Here is a 17,236-nt window from a genome sequence, read left to right as displayed (position 1 = left end):
CCCAACATTTAGATCGCTAACGTTTTCGTCATTGCGAGCCGTAAAATGGTAATATACTACCGTATCAAATTAGGTCAAAGGTTACATGCAGCAGTCGACGCGATGATTGATTGATGATAGCTAGTGCAGCCGTGCTGGCAGTGTTGAGATATTTCAGTATGTACACACCAGGGTAGATGTTGGCGTTTTAGAATGCGTAGAGGGTGTAAATTCCGCACGACGCCTGGCAACACTAAAGTCTGATAGCAAATCCTGGTGAACTGGCTGGGAGTGGGACTTGGTTGTTGGTGGCCGGAAGGCTGCAGTGCAGTTCGCGCTGTTATTCAACTCGTGCTTGATTGAGATGGCGATGGTCGTCCAAGAGAGGTAATCAGGTGGAGAACTGTAGGCGGTGTGTTGCAAGTATAACTGTTTGAGATCCCTCTTAAACGCCGAAGACTCAATTGATTGTTTGTTTTGAGCACCATTGTTTAACACCCTACGCCGATCTTTGACGATGACTGTCAGTTATTCCCTCCGTGTTTCGGAGGCAAAGTTTTTTGGCTTCACCCGGTTGCTGGCCACTTGGAGAGGCAGTATTTACAAACTTCTGTGGCAGGAAGTGGTCATATTCCTCATCACTTTCTACGGATTGGGACTCCTCTATCGACTGGCTCTCAACGACGAGCAAAGAACCGTGTTTGAACATGTGAGTGTGTCATCATTTTCACAACTGTGATACTTTTGCCGTGATGGACGGTTTGATTTGATGTCGTCATAATATTATGCTGTATGTCAGAGATCTTTTGAACCTCTTTATCATAACTTTGTCAGAGCAGATTGTGATGTCCAAGCCGCCTTGTCAGTAAATAGCTTGTAAATAGCTTGCCAGTAAATAGTTTGTCTAAATATCTTTTAATAACTGCCACCATATATAGCAGGTCTAGTATTCACATTTCAAATATTTTAATACTAATAGTTTCTTTCTTTCTTTATTTCTACATGTGAGTCTATGACGGTCAATTAATGTGTCTCTGAGTTTGGAACACATCTTAAGTTTAATATTATTCCTTTCACTCAAAGAAAGTTGATTAAAATTAACTATGATTAAGTCATCTAAATCTAACTAACTAAAATTAACTAAACAGTAATTTTGAAAGTGTGAGAAAACCAAGCTGATACTGCAGGATTGGTAGCTCAATTTATTTTATTTTGATGGTAATGGCACTCAAAATGATTGATATATTACATATATGAAAACATGTTCTGTAGTTAGAACATGGCCTTGGATTACATTTGCCTCCCAAGCATAATGACTTGTCAAATGAAGATCATGCTCCCCTGTTCTAGGGCAAACATAATCAATGTCAGAAATAAAAAAAACATCTTCAATACAAGTCATGTAAAACCTATTCCCATGGTACAACATTTCAGTTTAGACCAGAAAGAGGGAAGTCAGACACTGACAAATTCAAGATTTATGTCCATGATGAAGTATACATGTAATTAAAGGTATCAGTCACCTGTAATCTAAATATGCCCATATATGGTCAAAGGGGCGTTCCTTGGTATTCAAAATGCCCATATGAGGGCGCTGTTTTTAAAAAGCAGCCACCCGCTTAAAATCTGTGATTGGTTAGATTTTCTCTTTCTTTGGTAAGTGTGGCAAAATTGGAACAGGTGACAGTATGCCTTTAATATTGGTTGGAATCTGACAATTTTACTACTCTACATACATCCAGTCTATAGGAATTAATTCATGATCAAGCATTATTACTGCTTATACTTAATTTATGTTCAAAAACATTATTTTACTGCTCAAACTTAATCTTATCAAACTGGTCTATATAATTCCCAAGCTAGGGCTAAACACATGATACTTGTATTTTATTTTTTTTCACTGGTAGGAGTGCCATCGTGGAGGTACAGGTGAGACCATGGTAGTGCCTGGTAATTTTGTCTTCACATGTCACAGCTGTGTGAATTAGGAAAACAAAATCAGAAATACAAATATATCATTAACACCTGCTTATCCCACCAGCAGCTTGTCTCTAGCACTAGCACTAGCATACCGTCCTTAGTCCTTTTATATATATATATATATATATATATATATATATATATATATATATATATATATATATATATATATATATATATATATATATATATATGAGCAAATACACATTTTATTGGAAAGATAAAAGCCTAAAAACAAAGTATAAAGAACAATTGCCCCACTGACATCTATACTAACTATCCTCTGTAGTAGTACATCATTAACTTTCTATATAAATTACTGGTGCTTTCCAGACTAATGTGAAAAGTACATCAAATTAACATCACCAATAAGTGATGTTGTATGATAATGGTAAACTATTTCAGGAAATGTGGTTACTAAAATTTCCGGTATTTGTTATTTGTTTCATGTTGCAGTCATAAATGTTGTTTAGGTATGGTTATAGGAGTTAACCTCTCTCCAGGTAGATTTTTTGGAATTGTGTAGCTTTTGGTTTTATTCTCTGAAGTTTATAGAAGTGTGTGAAATTCAGCTTGTATAAAACACAGATTATTTTTGTTTAGTCGTTCCTTTGTTATATTAACAAGAATTAACTTGGCCATTGCATGTATAGAAGAACAGAGCCCATCATTAAAGCCATATTTTGTCCAGACGGGACAATTACATGTTTAGCATACAACACTATACATAAAGATACTTTTATAGTGAGCTAGAACTCTACAGAAGTACTGGTATTAGTTTTTCTCAAGGGTCTATGTTTTGACTCTACATTATCTGAAGACTTCATGCATTCACAGCATTTTGTCACTTGTTTATGTTTATGCTCAGTTAGCGTCTTACTCTGCGTGTAAACAGCAAATGTTGAGTTACTGTTTTTCATTTCTGTATTGTTGCGTAATATGCAGTGCATGCATAATGCAAAAAGTGTTAGACTGCAACATTTGGCAATTACGGTCTTTCTCTCGGCAGATCTGCATGTATGCAAAAGAAGGCATGAGTATCATTCCACTCAGTTTCATTCTTGGTTTTTACGTCGCCTTGGTCGTTGGAAGATGGTGGAACATGTACATGTCAGTGCCATGGATTGATGAATTTGCTCAGCTAGTGGCCAGTAATGTGCACGGCGAGGATGAGAGAGGGCGCACTGTACGGCGCACACTGGTAAGGTGGCTGAACATCACCACCGTGTCAGTGTTGAGGGCAGTGTCCATTCCAGTGTTGACCAGATTTCCAACTTTCAAACATCTTCTCCATGTCGGTAAGAAAAGGTCAAATTTGCACCGCTCAAACCTTCCATACATCTCACTGTTTGTTAATTGTGAATGTGAATCAGGTGTACATTTATCAGCTCTTTGAAAGCAGTCTAACCTGATCACCCCCAATTCCTTGTAAACACGTCCACAATTACCTTTGACAACAATAGGTTTGGGCCAAACCATTGAGGTGATAGTGGTTGAACAACACGGCAAGTTTTCCAAGCTGGTTATCAGTCGCTGACTATTACCAGAAAACTATGCTGCCACCTCCCATGGATACAATTAAATGTCTTTCACAACATCTGCATGAATTTTGCTTTTCAATAAGACAGAATGTAAGTCCATGAAAAAATTGCCATGTTCAGGACATGTAGGAAAAAAGGCATAGAAATAAACAGACTAAACTTAATAAATGTCTTTGCATTCTTGACAAGATCATTTTCTTTTCGTGAAGTAAGTACATCATAAAAGTAATTTTCATCACATTCATTTTTTTTCACAGGACTGCTGACTGAAGAGGAGTATAAAAAGTTTGAAGAATTACCAACTCCTCATACAAAATTTTGGCTGCCTTGTCTCTGGGCATGTAATCTAGTAACAAAACTGAGACAGGAAGGTAGAATTCAGACAGACCTCTGCCACAGATACCTGTTGGAGGTATTGATATCCACACAAACTATAGTTTCATTCAAAGTTTTGTATGTTTTAACCTCCTTGGTACAGATATTTTCTAATGTCAATCTATATATCTGCCAATCATAATGTTTTTATCCAAACCGTTTGTGTATATAAGGGTAGGGATGGGAGGTGTTGCAAAGCCAGTGGTCTAAGGTCTGACCAGCAAATTTGCAATCCTACTGCTCTAACATACCGGTGAAAACTGATGCGCATATATGATTAGATGGCAAGCGAGGGTTTTGGTTGCAGATATGTTATTGGGGTGAATATTGGATATTTGGTGGGAAATAATCACAAAGTGAAGAAGTTGATTATTTCACCCAAATATGCTAATTTTCACCCCAGAGGTCTTATATCTGCAACCGAATACCAGAGCGCACCATTTGTAACCTCATTATAATATGATAAAGTTACAAGTGGACTATGTTGTTATTTTTGATGCTAAGTTTGGATGGGGGGTTCAGGGGCCTCAACACAAACTCTAAAAGAACATGTCAGGATAAGTCATGTGCACATTATGCAAAGTTGATTCCATACAATAAGCAGTGTTTTCGCTAAGGTTGGGGAATGTTGGTAAATGATTTGGGAACCCCGGTAACATTGCTGCTGTCCCCTATTTGATTCTATTGATATAACTAGGGGAACCCAGTAAAATGACTGGGGAACCACATTTACATTACCTGCTTACCGCCCTTAACAAAAACACTGAATAAGGTAATACAAAACATCAATTTAAATCATCGAACTTGAACAATTTTATTTGAAAACCACTCAACAAGAAATTGGAAAAATTTCTTGTTCGATCGCAATTGCTGCTTATACAAACTCTTCATTGGTGAGTTCATCAAGCTGCACCAGACTAAAATTTAACAATCAAAAGCAACTTCAAGCTGTAGAACTGTCCAGTATTAATGACATGCTGAGCTCTCAAGTCTGACTTCAAAATTTGCGCAAGCTTCCAAATGTTATGCAGGTCTTCTCGCTGAGAATATGACCCTGGCTCCAGCCAATCAGATGGCTAGATTCCAGCAAAGCATATTATGATAAAGAATGTACAATGGACAAGCAAACTAGTTCAGGGACTATATATATAACACTGAACTGATTTGCTTACCCATGTGATACGCAATCACAAGATGATGTTTTTCTTATAACATTTCATCTTCCGCAGAGAATACAAGCACACAGACAAAATTGTCAAGATATCATGTCCTATGACTGGGTCAGCATTCCACTGGTGTACACACAGGTTAGTATAAATTACAGCTTATTTGCATTTCGATGCTTTTGCAGTCTTCCTCAATTCTCAATGTACTCGCTACAGATCCTTTATTTGTGCAAATTTTTATGGTGTATATCGGTATAGTGGCAAGGGATATCACAGTATCACCATGAAACTACCAACTTTATGTTTCATCAAGATTGCGGTAATATTGTAAAACTTCAAGATGAGTCCTGCTAAAGTCAGACAAACTCAACGTAGACTCAACCAATGAAAGATTGCAAGTGCACCAACCTATTTGATTGTACTGTTGCCTATACTCACTTCTTCAATCATCTCAGTTTAGAATAGAAATGATTGTTCCATTCAACTCAGTTCAGGTCAAGGTCAAAGTCAGGGGTCAAAACTTTGTTGGTGATTTTGCAATAAGAAAGGGATAGAGTAGGGCAAATTCATTTGTTTATGACTTGTCCCCTGTTGAAATTTGATGAAGTGGTAATTTAGGTGTCTTACGAGATTTGTGGTTTGTTTACAGGTGTTTGTAGCTTCTTCGTGCGATCTGAGACTCCCATAATGCATCTGTTCCTATGCGTCTACTATGTATGTGTCAACAAAGATTTGCATGATATCTTTGTTGAATATAACGTGTATACAAATTCAAATTCTTTGAACTTAGATCTGACATTTCTGTTTTTCTTGACAGGTCGTAACTATTGCCTGTATTTCCTACTTTGTGTCCAGTGTCTTCGGCAGGCAATTTCTGGACCCATCGAAAGGTTATGAAAGCTACAAGATTGATCTGTATTTCCCAATCCTGGCAACGCTGGAATTCTTCTTCTATTTTGGATGGCTCAAGGTATGACAGCATTATGTCACAGTTACCTAATAGTGTTTGAACGATGTTTCCTTGTCCCACAGTATGGAGGTAGTTACAAATAAACGTTGGGACTATTTCCTATTCACACTTCACACATTTTTACACTTTTCACCTCCAAAATATTCTATCCAGGTTTGGAAACTACTGTGTAATTTCATTTCTGTTGTCCTGTTGCACTTGATACAATGGCAGAAATTTCAGTATAATGATGTCAGAAATTTGGTAAAATTTGCTGTCGTAGCTTTGAGGATCTTGATTCTACAGTATCTGTTTTCTTCATCAGGTAGCTCAAGCAATACTGAACCCATATGGTGGCGATGACGATGACTTTGAACTCAATTACATCATCGATAGAAATGTGCAGGTGACTATTTATCATATTAGCATGAATATATGAATATATGAATATATTAGCATATATTACAGTCATTCTATCAAAACCCCCTTTTAATTACAAATTGGTAGAATACAATTTTAGATGTAACCTTTGACCCTGTACTTCAGTAAGAATCGATGTCACCCTTTGTCGTAAGAAAGTGGAGTGATGCAAACATGTGGTCGGTCAGAGAGAGGTGACGTTGAATTTTTTATGATGATGAGACAGATTGTAGCCAGTGTAAATGTGGCTAACATTTTCCAATACTTTTCATCTTAAATGCTTTAATCAGAGTTTTAGTTCATACGGTACCAGAGGACAGTTTATTTGTCTGACACTATAAAGAATCAAAGAATAACAAGCTTATTATGGTACATAATAAGCTTGTTATAATTTATCTTATTATAATAATTTATCTTATTATGTCATAATTCTCATTGATATCGAAACTTGCAAGCAAATTTTTTATGTTTTTAATCCCTTGGTACGTATAGTACCCTCTCCACAATCACAAAATGAAGATGAACAAGAACTTGTCAGGACTACATAAAAACAACTTGTAAAGTGGCAGTAGATGATCTGAAATCTGCAATTACCGATTTTGTAGTGGTTTTCTGCACCGAACATTAACATTGCTCGTTTCATATTTCATAGGAGAGCCAATATTGGTCCCCAAATCAATGAGAGACTTCTACAACCTGCTTGCACCACTTACCTCAATCATTAGCACAGGGTAGATAGGAGTCGCAGATACTCGTTGATGATGAGCCCCATTGACAACATAATAGATTTGAAAAAACAAAAAAAAACTCTAATGTGTTTTCACTGTTGTGAATCTTGTCTGCCAGGTTGGATTTTCCATAGTGGACAGATTGCACGGACAGATGCCAAGCCTTGTGAGGGACAAACACTGGGACAGCCTGGTCGTTGACCTCCCCTACACAAAATCATCGATGAAGTACAAGAAGCGACGAGCCTGGTATGGTTCAACTAATCGTGTTAGCAGGTAAGTCCTATTGCTACTTACCATGAAAGATATATGTGAGTAAAGAAGAATGGTGGTGAAATGAGAATTGATATAAACACATATATACCAGCACAACTATTAAATAATGTAAAACATGCCAGTATAACTATAAAGTATTATAAAATATGCCAGAGTAACTGAAAAGTATTACCTATCTTAAAATCTTGTATTTCTTTCAGCTATTCTTAAAGTGTCGCAATTACTATTGTTACATGCAAGCAATACCAGCAGTATGGAAGAACTCTTACTAGGGTTCCCAGGTTATTTTACTAGAGTATCCCTCATACTACATCAAAACATTCACTTCTTGACTTATGTTAACTGGACTCCCAAAGCATTTTCCTGTGTTGCTAATCTTGAGCAGGTGACTACAGTGTCATGAAATGCCGCATCTGTTATTTCACTGAAGATGACATTCAGGGCTTGTCCGGGAGAAACAGGAGCACTAAGAGCAACCAGATTTTCTAGGTTACAGTGAATTGAACATCTTAATACTGAAGTACCCATGAATGACCTCTTGCAGTGATGGCAGGATTCATATCATTGCCATGAAGTGGATAGTTTTGTGTATATGAAGTGACACAAAGAACACAAAGAGAGTACGATTATGATAGGGTCATTCTAAACTGTCTTCTGCAACATGCAGTAGTTATCAGCAAGTACTTAGATAAGTAAGAAAAGTCCGCTCAATTGTTTTATCTAGTAATCATATTTTATCGACATAGTTCAACATACTTCCCTCTGGTCAGCTTTGTAGATACACAGACTTGCAGGTCCAACCGGCGCAAGTTGTCATTCATATCCAACACCGTGCAGCTTTTAAATGATTCGTAAACTGTTTTGTGTATTTGTTTTTGGTCACTGTTATGTGTCTTTGCACTTTCTGTACATTTTTGATATTGTAAACAATCATATTCAAGCCACATATTTTAATTGCCCATGTTTCGGATTAAAAAAGTTCTGTTGAATCGAATTGAACTGAATTGATTGAATTGTATCCCTATTAGGACCTTGATCCTAATACACAATATAGGTACAACTCAAGGACAAGTTAACAAAACAAACTAATAAAATGTGAAGTACAGGTGTATGCAGTAGATATATGGATGTTTAAGTTATATGTAGATACTTTTCCATGGAAGTGTTTGTCTTTTGAAGTTTTGTTTCCTTCTTACAATGTTTTTCTTTAAGCACATAAGACATATAAATGTACTTTCCTTATCCTAATATTTTCATTTATCCATCCAATATTGATTCGTCTGCTGTTGGCAACATTTTCGTAAAGTGTTAGTGATGTGTATACTTAATCATTCCTGATGCTTATTAGACTTTCTAGACCTTGCACTGAAACGTAAGAAACTTTTTTTATTTTCAAGTTGGCAAATTGTGAATATTGAAATGCTAATCATTATACATAGTGATTAATATGAAAGATGACATGAAATTCACAGCTTGACTAAAATCACTTCTGTATTTTCCTGGTGTAATCTTCCAGAAATGCAAAAGATGAGTTCATCATCGAAGACCATCAAACAATGCCAGTGGAAGATGACGGCCATCTTGAGGATTACCCAGAATCCTTCCCGGCAGGCAGCACAGGAAACATACAGGGAGAAATTGACATGAACAAAGACCAGCAGACATTGGAGGTACCAGTGTATGCACATGACACACGATCTTGTTGCAGAGACGATGAAGGGAGTACAAGCACTGACGGAGCAAGAGTCAGAATGGACGATCTTAAAGAACAGAAGGAAACGCTGCTCTCTGCATCCCCACTGGAAACTGTCACGGAATATATTGATGAAAGTGAAGCAGAAAGTGAGAACAGAAATAAACTTTGATTTCACACAAGCAATAAAATTGATAGCCTTGAACAAAGATCCTGTATGATCTTGAAGTCAGTATGGGATTCAGATTGGAAATAACATCTGACCATGAGTATTCAATATTCTTTGAAATGTTCTGGTTTGATCATGAGAAACCACATGGTTACATAGGCAGGCTGATAAACTCACAGGGAGAGAGGGACTCATATGGTAGATTTTGGGTAGGGATGTTCAACTGAGTACTTTAGAGGGAAATTACACACCCTTTTAACCATGTAGACATTGGAAAATGACCAAAATCTGATCCATCTCTACACCTCAAACACTCCTTTCTAGATCGTTGCCCACATTTGGTCAGCAGATATGAAAATGTGACCTTGTTGAGCTGTATAATCACCTGTGTAAAGGAGTACCATTCTTCCCAGGATTAAACTCTGACCATGTGATCACACAAGTGTGATCAACAGGTATTGACACAAGTATGATCAACACGTATTGACCCAAGTATGATCAACACGTATTGACACAAGTATGATCAACACGTATTGACACAAGTATGATCAACACGTATTGACACAAGTATGATCAACACGTATTGACACAAGTATGATCAACACGTATTGACACAAGTATGATCAACAGGTATTGACACAAGTATGATCAACACGTATTGACCCAAGTATGATCAACACGTATTGACACAAGTATGATCAACACCAAAAAGCAATATTAAAATGATGTGCAATCAGACAATTGTACATTGATACCTTCAAGATGGTGGCAGGTATAAGTAAAATAGTTGGTTCAGAATGTTATGAATTTTGTTTCATCTAACAGTCAGGTTTCGTTGCATTCAAATGTCAAGAGTATTCTGGCATATTTTCTTCCGCGTTCTTGTCAATAATTTATATCATAAATGCAATAATTCATATCATAAATGCAATAATTCATATCATAAATGCAATAATTCATATCATAAATGCAATAATTCTTATCATACATGCAATCAGGAGCTGATTCCTTGTCCTAATGTACTTTTAGAGTCATTCAGGTACTGGTAGTTCACACCTTGAAATTGACAGACTTATATAAGCTTTTGCCCAAACTTTCCTCAGGGAAACTTTAGACCATTACATTTCGAAATCAAGAAAAAAAAATGTACAAATTACCCAGTATTTACCAACAGTTGAAATTCAAAATGATCACCATCTATTTGTTAACTCTACGGGGAAAAATTAAAATCTTCAATCTTCACAAAAAAGAGCGGGTGAAACTTTTATTTACTCCAAGAGCTTCAAAATGAGCGCCCTCAAGTGGTAGACCAACCATATACTGTGCAAGTTGGGGAGTGCAAGTATCTGAACTCGAGGTGCATTCTACCTTAATTACTGTCATTTCACTTTATTCATATCACCCACAACATTATGATATATTGTCACGGGGACAAACAACAGCTTATCCCATCCCAAGTTCGTGTGCATGTGCATGTTGAAGCCCCAATAGCTGCGAATGTGTAATAAACCGATCTCAAAATATCCTCAGTTTTCCAATAGTTTTCTTTGAATAAGACCCATTAAAGACTGAAAAAGTGTATAACACTGTCATAAGTGTCAAAAGTGGCATGTAAATTCAAACGTTTTAACATCATTTTAGATTTCCCGCCATTTTCAAAAACTAATCATGTGACAGAGAAAATAAAGATTACAACAACAAAATGTTGGCCATCGTGTGTTGTGTATTCAAGTAAATGGCATCATGCTTGTTTCTTTTATGATCACGATGTGTATGTGCAGGAAATACTGCATTTTTGTACTTTTCCGTGGGGGCACCATTTTATGAGTGCGACACCCATTTATTATTTTAACCTGTTAAAACGCGTAGGCATGGTCCAAATCAGTGAGCAGTGATACTTACAATTTTGGTTTGAAAATCATTAAAATAATGCATAAAATTATTCGCAGCTATTTGGGCTTTAATATCATTGGGTGGCTGAAATTAGCAGTGAGTGTGCCCTCACACTTGAATAAGTGGAATATGCCATGTGTAGTGTGACTACGTAAATCCCAACCACTTTCCCTTCATGTTCCTGTCTGTAAACATGCTATTTGTCAACAAAATCTAGCATGAGATCAAGTTTTGTTTTAGATCTGTAAGATACCATTTTTGATTTCGACTACAATGTCAGTAAAATTTTAATTTTTGATTGGGACTTTCTAGGAGAACCATAGACTAACATTATGCAGAGTAGTAATTTATTCATCCCATTTCTCTGTATCAGAGTCAACCCTCCCAATAGAAAACTCATTATGCACCACAGTCCGATGATTTAAGGTTTAAAAAGTGCACAAGGTATAGGCTGTGTCTTTGTTGACATAAGTGACAATTGATGGCCCCTTGAAAGCTATTTATTATATTTTATTCAAATTTTCTATGATTAATTTTACAATTAAAACAAACAACGGGGAAATAGTTGTCATTTATTTATTTACTATTAACATAAACAAGAAGAATTTTGTAGTTAGAAAGTGCTGAATTGCTCTCCCTCACTGGAAATTTTGCTCAATCGACAGAGTCTGGTGATCTCTCTCTCTCTCTCTCTCTCTCTCTCTCTCTCTCTCCTCCTCTCTCTCTCTCTCTCTCTCTCTCTCATATGACAAGGTGCACGGTTGACGATCGTTGGTGTGCAGTGTGTCCCAGTACATACTGAGCCATAGATCCAGACTCTCAAAAGCCTGAGATGTAATCATCAGATATGCTTAAATGGAGAGTTACAAATATCACTTTTTTGATGACAGAACTGAAAAGTGCACTACACCAGTTGCACCATCAAAATATTGACTTGAAAGACATATACATACACGAAAAAATATTCAAACTATGAAATTTGTCCCTTCCTTTCAGATTACGCTGAAAGTTGTTCAGAACACTTAACCACTGACTGTACTGTCTTCGAATTGTGCTTCGAGAAACAACATTTATTCTAATGGTCTCGCAACATCTATTGTCACCTTCCATGAGTTTTAGGTAGACGCAAATCTACGTATTTCCGACAAGAAAATGTGTTTGAAAAATGCAACCGTTTTGACAACTTGTCTTCTAAATTGATCCTTGACTGTGTTTTTTTTCTTGGGTTATGATAGCGCTTAAAAAGAAAGTTTCTAAAATCCCAATCCACACATGTGACAACAGGTCAAACTTTTTACTATATCCTAGCTTTCACGAGATGCACAATCTTTTACATGCTAAACATACCATTGGTAAGGACTGTTTTACTTTCACGCCGCGACTTACCCATTTATCTCAACACATTCTATAACTGTGTGCTGAATCGTAACATCCCATTAGCGCGTACGCGTCGCCAAAGTTTCTCTGACGTCACGAAAGTTCCAAGGTTCGAAGCCTCGTTCCTCATCAAAGATATGCAGTTTATCCTTACTCATATTGAATGCAATGATTAAATTGAGTGCTGCACTGGACGAGGGTGTCATTGCCGAGATACGTTCTATTTGTCAACATAAATTACAATCGTAGAATGCGTGCTTCATGCAGACTGCCTCAAGAGTGGTCTCCGCATCTTTACTGTATTTTAACGCTGTATTCGCTATTTTCATCGAGTGATTTCACAATGCCATCAATTCGCAGACGTCTCCGAGCGAGGGCGCGCCGCTGTCGAAAATCACTGAGAGATTTTTTCCGTGGAATGGCGCCTTTGACAACGACCTCGTATACCAACGGAGTGCCGGTTAGTAAAACCGTAATAATTCTATGACCCTAAATGGTAGCTTTAATAATGGCATACAGAAATAAGAAAGTTGATAAGAAAGTTACTTCGACACTTCTTTGCCGCTCGATAACTGACTTTTTACTTGTGCACTTACAGAAGCAATCGCGCCCACCCGGTTCTCAGTTTGACGATGTTTACCTACTATATCGGAAACATCGAGTTTAGGAAGCGGTGCAAACTGTGTTGTCGATGACAGTAATGGATTAGATGCCAACAACAATGACGTCAGAAAAATATCCCCATCCCTTTCCAACGTTGACACAGGTAACCATCTCCAGCTATTTGATTAACAAAACGAAATATATCTCAGAAGTTTATACGTAGTATAGAAATCTACGCAATTCAAGGTGTATTATCATTGTCTCACAGTATATAGCGTCGTCATGTTCACTCAGGGACAAGCGCGTCACGTACTCCTTATGCTCTAAGATAGGTGGTTGATGGGTAATTTACTTCACTTCGCCTGAACGTCCTACCGCCCCAGGTGTTCAGGACGTAGGGGAGCCGGTATGACGTTACGGATAATTGGAGCCGTGTGTTGAGAGAGTTCACTGCGCATGCATTTTGTTGTAGAAGCTAAACTGTTTCAAAGAAGTACTAAGACAGAAATCATTTGCTTAGTCAAATTTCCATCTACATTCAGGTACAAAGAACACGAAGAATGGCGATAATGTTACATTTAACGAGTTACCACAGCACGGAGCAGAGATTGATATTCCCACTTTACAAGGTAAATAATATGTGTAGATATTGCAGTATATAAATGAGGCTTATAAAACATGGCAAGCCCCCCTCGAAGAACAAAAACAAACAAACAAACAAACAAACAAACAAACAAAAAACGGGCAAGGAAGTTGCAGCTCAAGAGAATTCAAATCTATATTCTTGGTTCATAAAACAACGTGAATTATTCAATGATAATTGTATAGTGATAAATAGCGAAACAAATGTGGAAATTTTCCTTTCCATTGTAATTTAACGTTTCTTTTAAATTTTTAAGATAGTCAAAGTGTCAGTGGGGCTTCTCGACCACACTGATTCTTATTATAACAAACACGGATGATTGTTTCCGCGTCATTGTAAGGTTATCATTCAAGGGCCAGCAGCTGTAACTTTTGATGATTTTTGTTCATAATTTTTATATCAACTGCAAGTTCTTGTTTCACTCCCCAAGCATATTGTATGTAGCTTGCCAACATAACATCTATACATGGAAAATGAACTATTGTTGTTTACATTTGAGTTCTAGTCCGGACCAGAACAATAATAATACTTGTTTACACATGTAGAGACGGCGTAGCCAAAGCAGGACACTCTCGCCGTACTACTCGTAGGGCTAGTACAGACCGAGTTGACAAGCTGAATGAAGTGGATCTCAACTCCCTTGGGGAAGTTGAACAAGGAGAAAGTACGTTGACAATAATGGTGAAAAAACCACCAAACGTTACAGCTGCTTGTTCTCTAAATCGTGCTCATTTTGATAGGTACTGAGGTTACGTTTATCATTGAGTGATTCATTGATTGGTGATTCACACAGGTCCGTGTGTTTGACAAGACACTTTTCAAAGGTGACGGTGTTATCAAAGGACTGACAACTCAAGTTTATCGGGTAATCTATGGCACTGGCAAACTGATTGTGAAAGTCATGGATCAAGACCTCGCGCAAAGTGAGGGTGACATTCACAGGTACTGGACAAAGGACTCCCTCTATAGTTCCCTCTATAGTTCCTTGTTAATTGCAACGGATATTACATGTAAATACACTTCATTTTACACTAGTTCCTGTAACATGTCACAATTAAACCATGTTCAATTGGGCGATCTTTTAACATCACGCCCATATACACATTCAAGGTGTCTGAACGGAACGCTACATTTTCTATTCTTAAAAAAGTCAAAATGCAAATATAACGTGAACATTAGCTTTCAGCACATGGAGGGGAGGGATCCGGGACCGTAATTTCCATTTCATGTTATGAGACACTTTCTCGTAAGTCAAACCCGCAGCCTCTGCAAACTAAATTATAAACCTGAAATAAACGAGTCGTTGTCAACTAAGAAAAATGGATTTTTTATGATGATGCGTATTAAAGTGTTTGTTGTTTTGGATTATAGAATGTTAAATGGACACAAAAACATCCCCACTTTGCATGGTGTGACGTATATCGGCAATGACCGTTACGGACTGGTGCAGGAGTACGTAGCCGGCAAGACACTGGAGATGATGTCATTTGATGGTGACTTGGTAAGTTATGATGGGATAATAAGCTCCATGATACGATTTAATCACACCAGCGACTCAAAATAGGTTGGTAACTTTCCGTCACAAGATTTTTATTGAGCAAGCCATATTCCTTAAAAATGTACGATCAAGGCATGTTATAAACATTTACAAACGGGTAGTCGTTCACCGTGATTGAACAAAAACTACCGGGAGAAATGAGTTAAACTGACAATCAGACACTCTGTTCAGCAAGGCAAAAAACAACGAGTGTAATCACTGCAATTCTTAATATACATTCCGTGTATGCTTTTATTCTAGAACAAACTCACCGTTTCCCAGAAACTGTATCTTGCTTGTCAGCTGTGTGACGTCGTAGCCCATTTCCATAGACATGACGTCATTCACCAAAACATCAACCCAGGTCATATCATTGTGAGTATTCTACTTTTAAGAACATTGCACTCTCACGCTCGGTCAAGGCTAAAAACTTTGAACCAAATGCTTTGATTTGACGATTACTTTCTCGCCAAGCGATGGCACTCACAGGCTGTTTCAAAAGCCCATCCATGTTCCGCAACATTTCAAAGCACCTTTTCTGGGAATTTTCGACAAAAATGATACCCAACCTTGTGTCGAGAAATATGGGAGAAAATTCGACCAAAACCACCCCTCCTTTTACAAAATCTAGAAGACGCGAGAGACAATTTCACAGTACACATACAGCCATGTCAATTTAACCCTGACATTGCTGTACATCTAAGAAATTATTTACTAGGATGCAAAGGGGTATGTCCCCGACTTTATTGTAAAAAAAATCATCGTTATCAGTCAACTGTATGTATACAAGAATATGTCAGCGTCTCTGATATGTAACTGTAGATTGTCTGTTGGTGGGAACAAGCGGTCAAGGAAATCGTCGAAGGGTTCTTTAAACATATGTTGGCCATCAAAGCTGCGATTTTCTTTGTTGTGTAGAAACAAATTGAGTACTTTGAAGCATTACAATATCAGCCTTTAGTCAATCACCTCAGTCATAAGTGACTGCAGCAATTAAACACTGTGATTAATTGTACCAAATAACAATCATTGTATAAAGCTTGAGGAAAATTGTTTTAAAATTGACTGAAAATGCCATCATAACCATCGGTTTTTGTTTATTGTTTTTTTTTTCAGGTCGACCCCGAAACACTGAAAATTACCCTTGTTCCTAGCAGCACTGCTGCCCTCATCTGTGACGCTGGTCGTTTTCGTGGATTGGGCGAAAGCCGATACCTATCACCCGAATCCATGATGGACAACCGGGCTATCACTTTCCGAGAAGATGTCTGGAGTGTAGGCATGGTCCTAGCCGAAATATTTACAGGGTTTCGACCATACTCCGATCACCCTGAGCTGTTTTCAAGCACCGACTACGAGATGTTCCACCAGAAAAACCAAGAGTTGCCGAGATTTCGCCAGAGACGAGCGGCCAATGTGGAATGGAGAGTTTTCAAAGGAAAGGGAGAAATGATGGAACAAGTTGGTGTGTTGATAAATCTAGCGACATGTTCAACTCCAGATCTTCGACCCTCAGTTCTCGAACTCTTGAGAAATTTCAAAATGTTGCACTTGCAATGTACAACATGAAGAATTGTTTTTATGATTCAGAATTGTTTTGTTAATTTATGTTATTAGTAAATTTAGTCAATATAGGCTTACATTTTATTGCAATTTTCTAAAAAAAACCCGAGTAACTATATTCTCAATAAAGATATGGTTAAAGAAATATTTGGAAGACAGCCGGTTTTGTTTATTTCTAGTTTCAGTGATGTAACTTCGGTAAATTTGATTTGATTTGATTATGATCATGGAAATCCTACCCAACATCGACGAACGCTTTCATATTAGGTAATATCTGTATCGTCGAAACTTTCCATGCGTAGTGGTCAAAGTGTTACTGTCGAAAATGTGAAGCTGGTCTTCAA

The 17,236-nt window shown here is 37.5% G+C and overlaps 2 protein-coding genes across 3 annotated transcripts; both read left to right on the top strand.

Moving 5' to 3' along the window:
* Positions 1–83: 83 nt before the first annotated feature.
* LOC139147831 (bestrophin-2-like) lies at positions 84–10,799 on the top strand. 2 transcript variants are annotated; one of them, XR_011555807.1, is made up of 9 exons: positions 90–688; positions 2,969–3,257; positions 3,758–3,912; positions 5,105–5,182; positions 5,859–6,011; positions 6,316–6,396; positions 7,257–7,414; positions 8,931–9,731; positions 9,907–10,799. XR_011555807.1 is itself a non-coding variant. In XM_070719040.1 (8 exons), the coding sequence occupies exons 1-8, from the start codon at positions 497–499 to the stop codon at positions 9,277–9,279; spliced, it is 1,455 nt and encodes a 484-aa protein (XP_070575141.1). In that variant the 5' UTR covers positions 84–496; the 3' UTR covers positions 9,280–9,806. The 2 variants fall into 2 exon arrangements, 1 of the variants encoding a protein (XP_070575141.1); XM_070719040.1 differs by lacking the exon at positions 9,907–10,799 and having other exon boundaries at positions 84–688; positions 8,931–9,806.
* A 2,910-nt stretch (positions 10,800–13,709) lies between these two features.
* On the top strand, positions 13,710–16,898 carry LOC139148505 (uncharacterized). The gene is made up of 5 exons (XM_070719996.1): positions 13,710–13,778; positions 14,586–14,734; positions 15,164–15,293; positions 15,591–15,704; positions 16,446–16,898. The coding sequence occupies exons 1-5, from the start codon at positions 13,710–13,712 to the stop codon at positions 16,896–16,898; spliced, it is 915 nt and encodes a 304-aa protein (XP_070576097.1).
* The last annotated feature ends 338 nt before the right edge of the window (positions 16,899–17,236 follow it).

This window comes from Ptychodera flava, chromosome 13 (assembly GCF_041260155.1).
Source record: "Ptychodera flava strain L36383 chromosome 13, AS_Pfla_20210202, whole genome shotgun sequence".
Taxonomy (NCBI): Eukaryota; Metazoa; Hemichordata; class Enteropneusta; family Ptychoderidae; genus Ptychodera; species Ptychodera flava.
The sequence above is the reverse complement of the archived record's forward strand: the minus strand, read 5'-3'. Positions and strand labels throughout refer to the sequence as shown.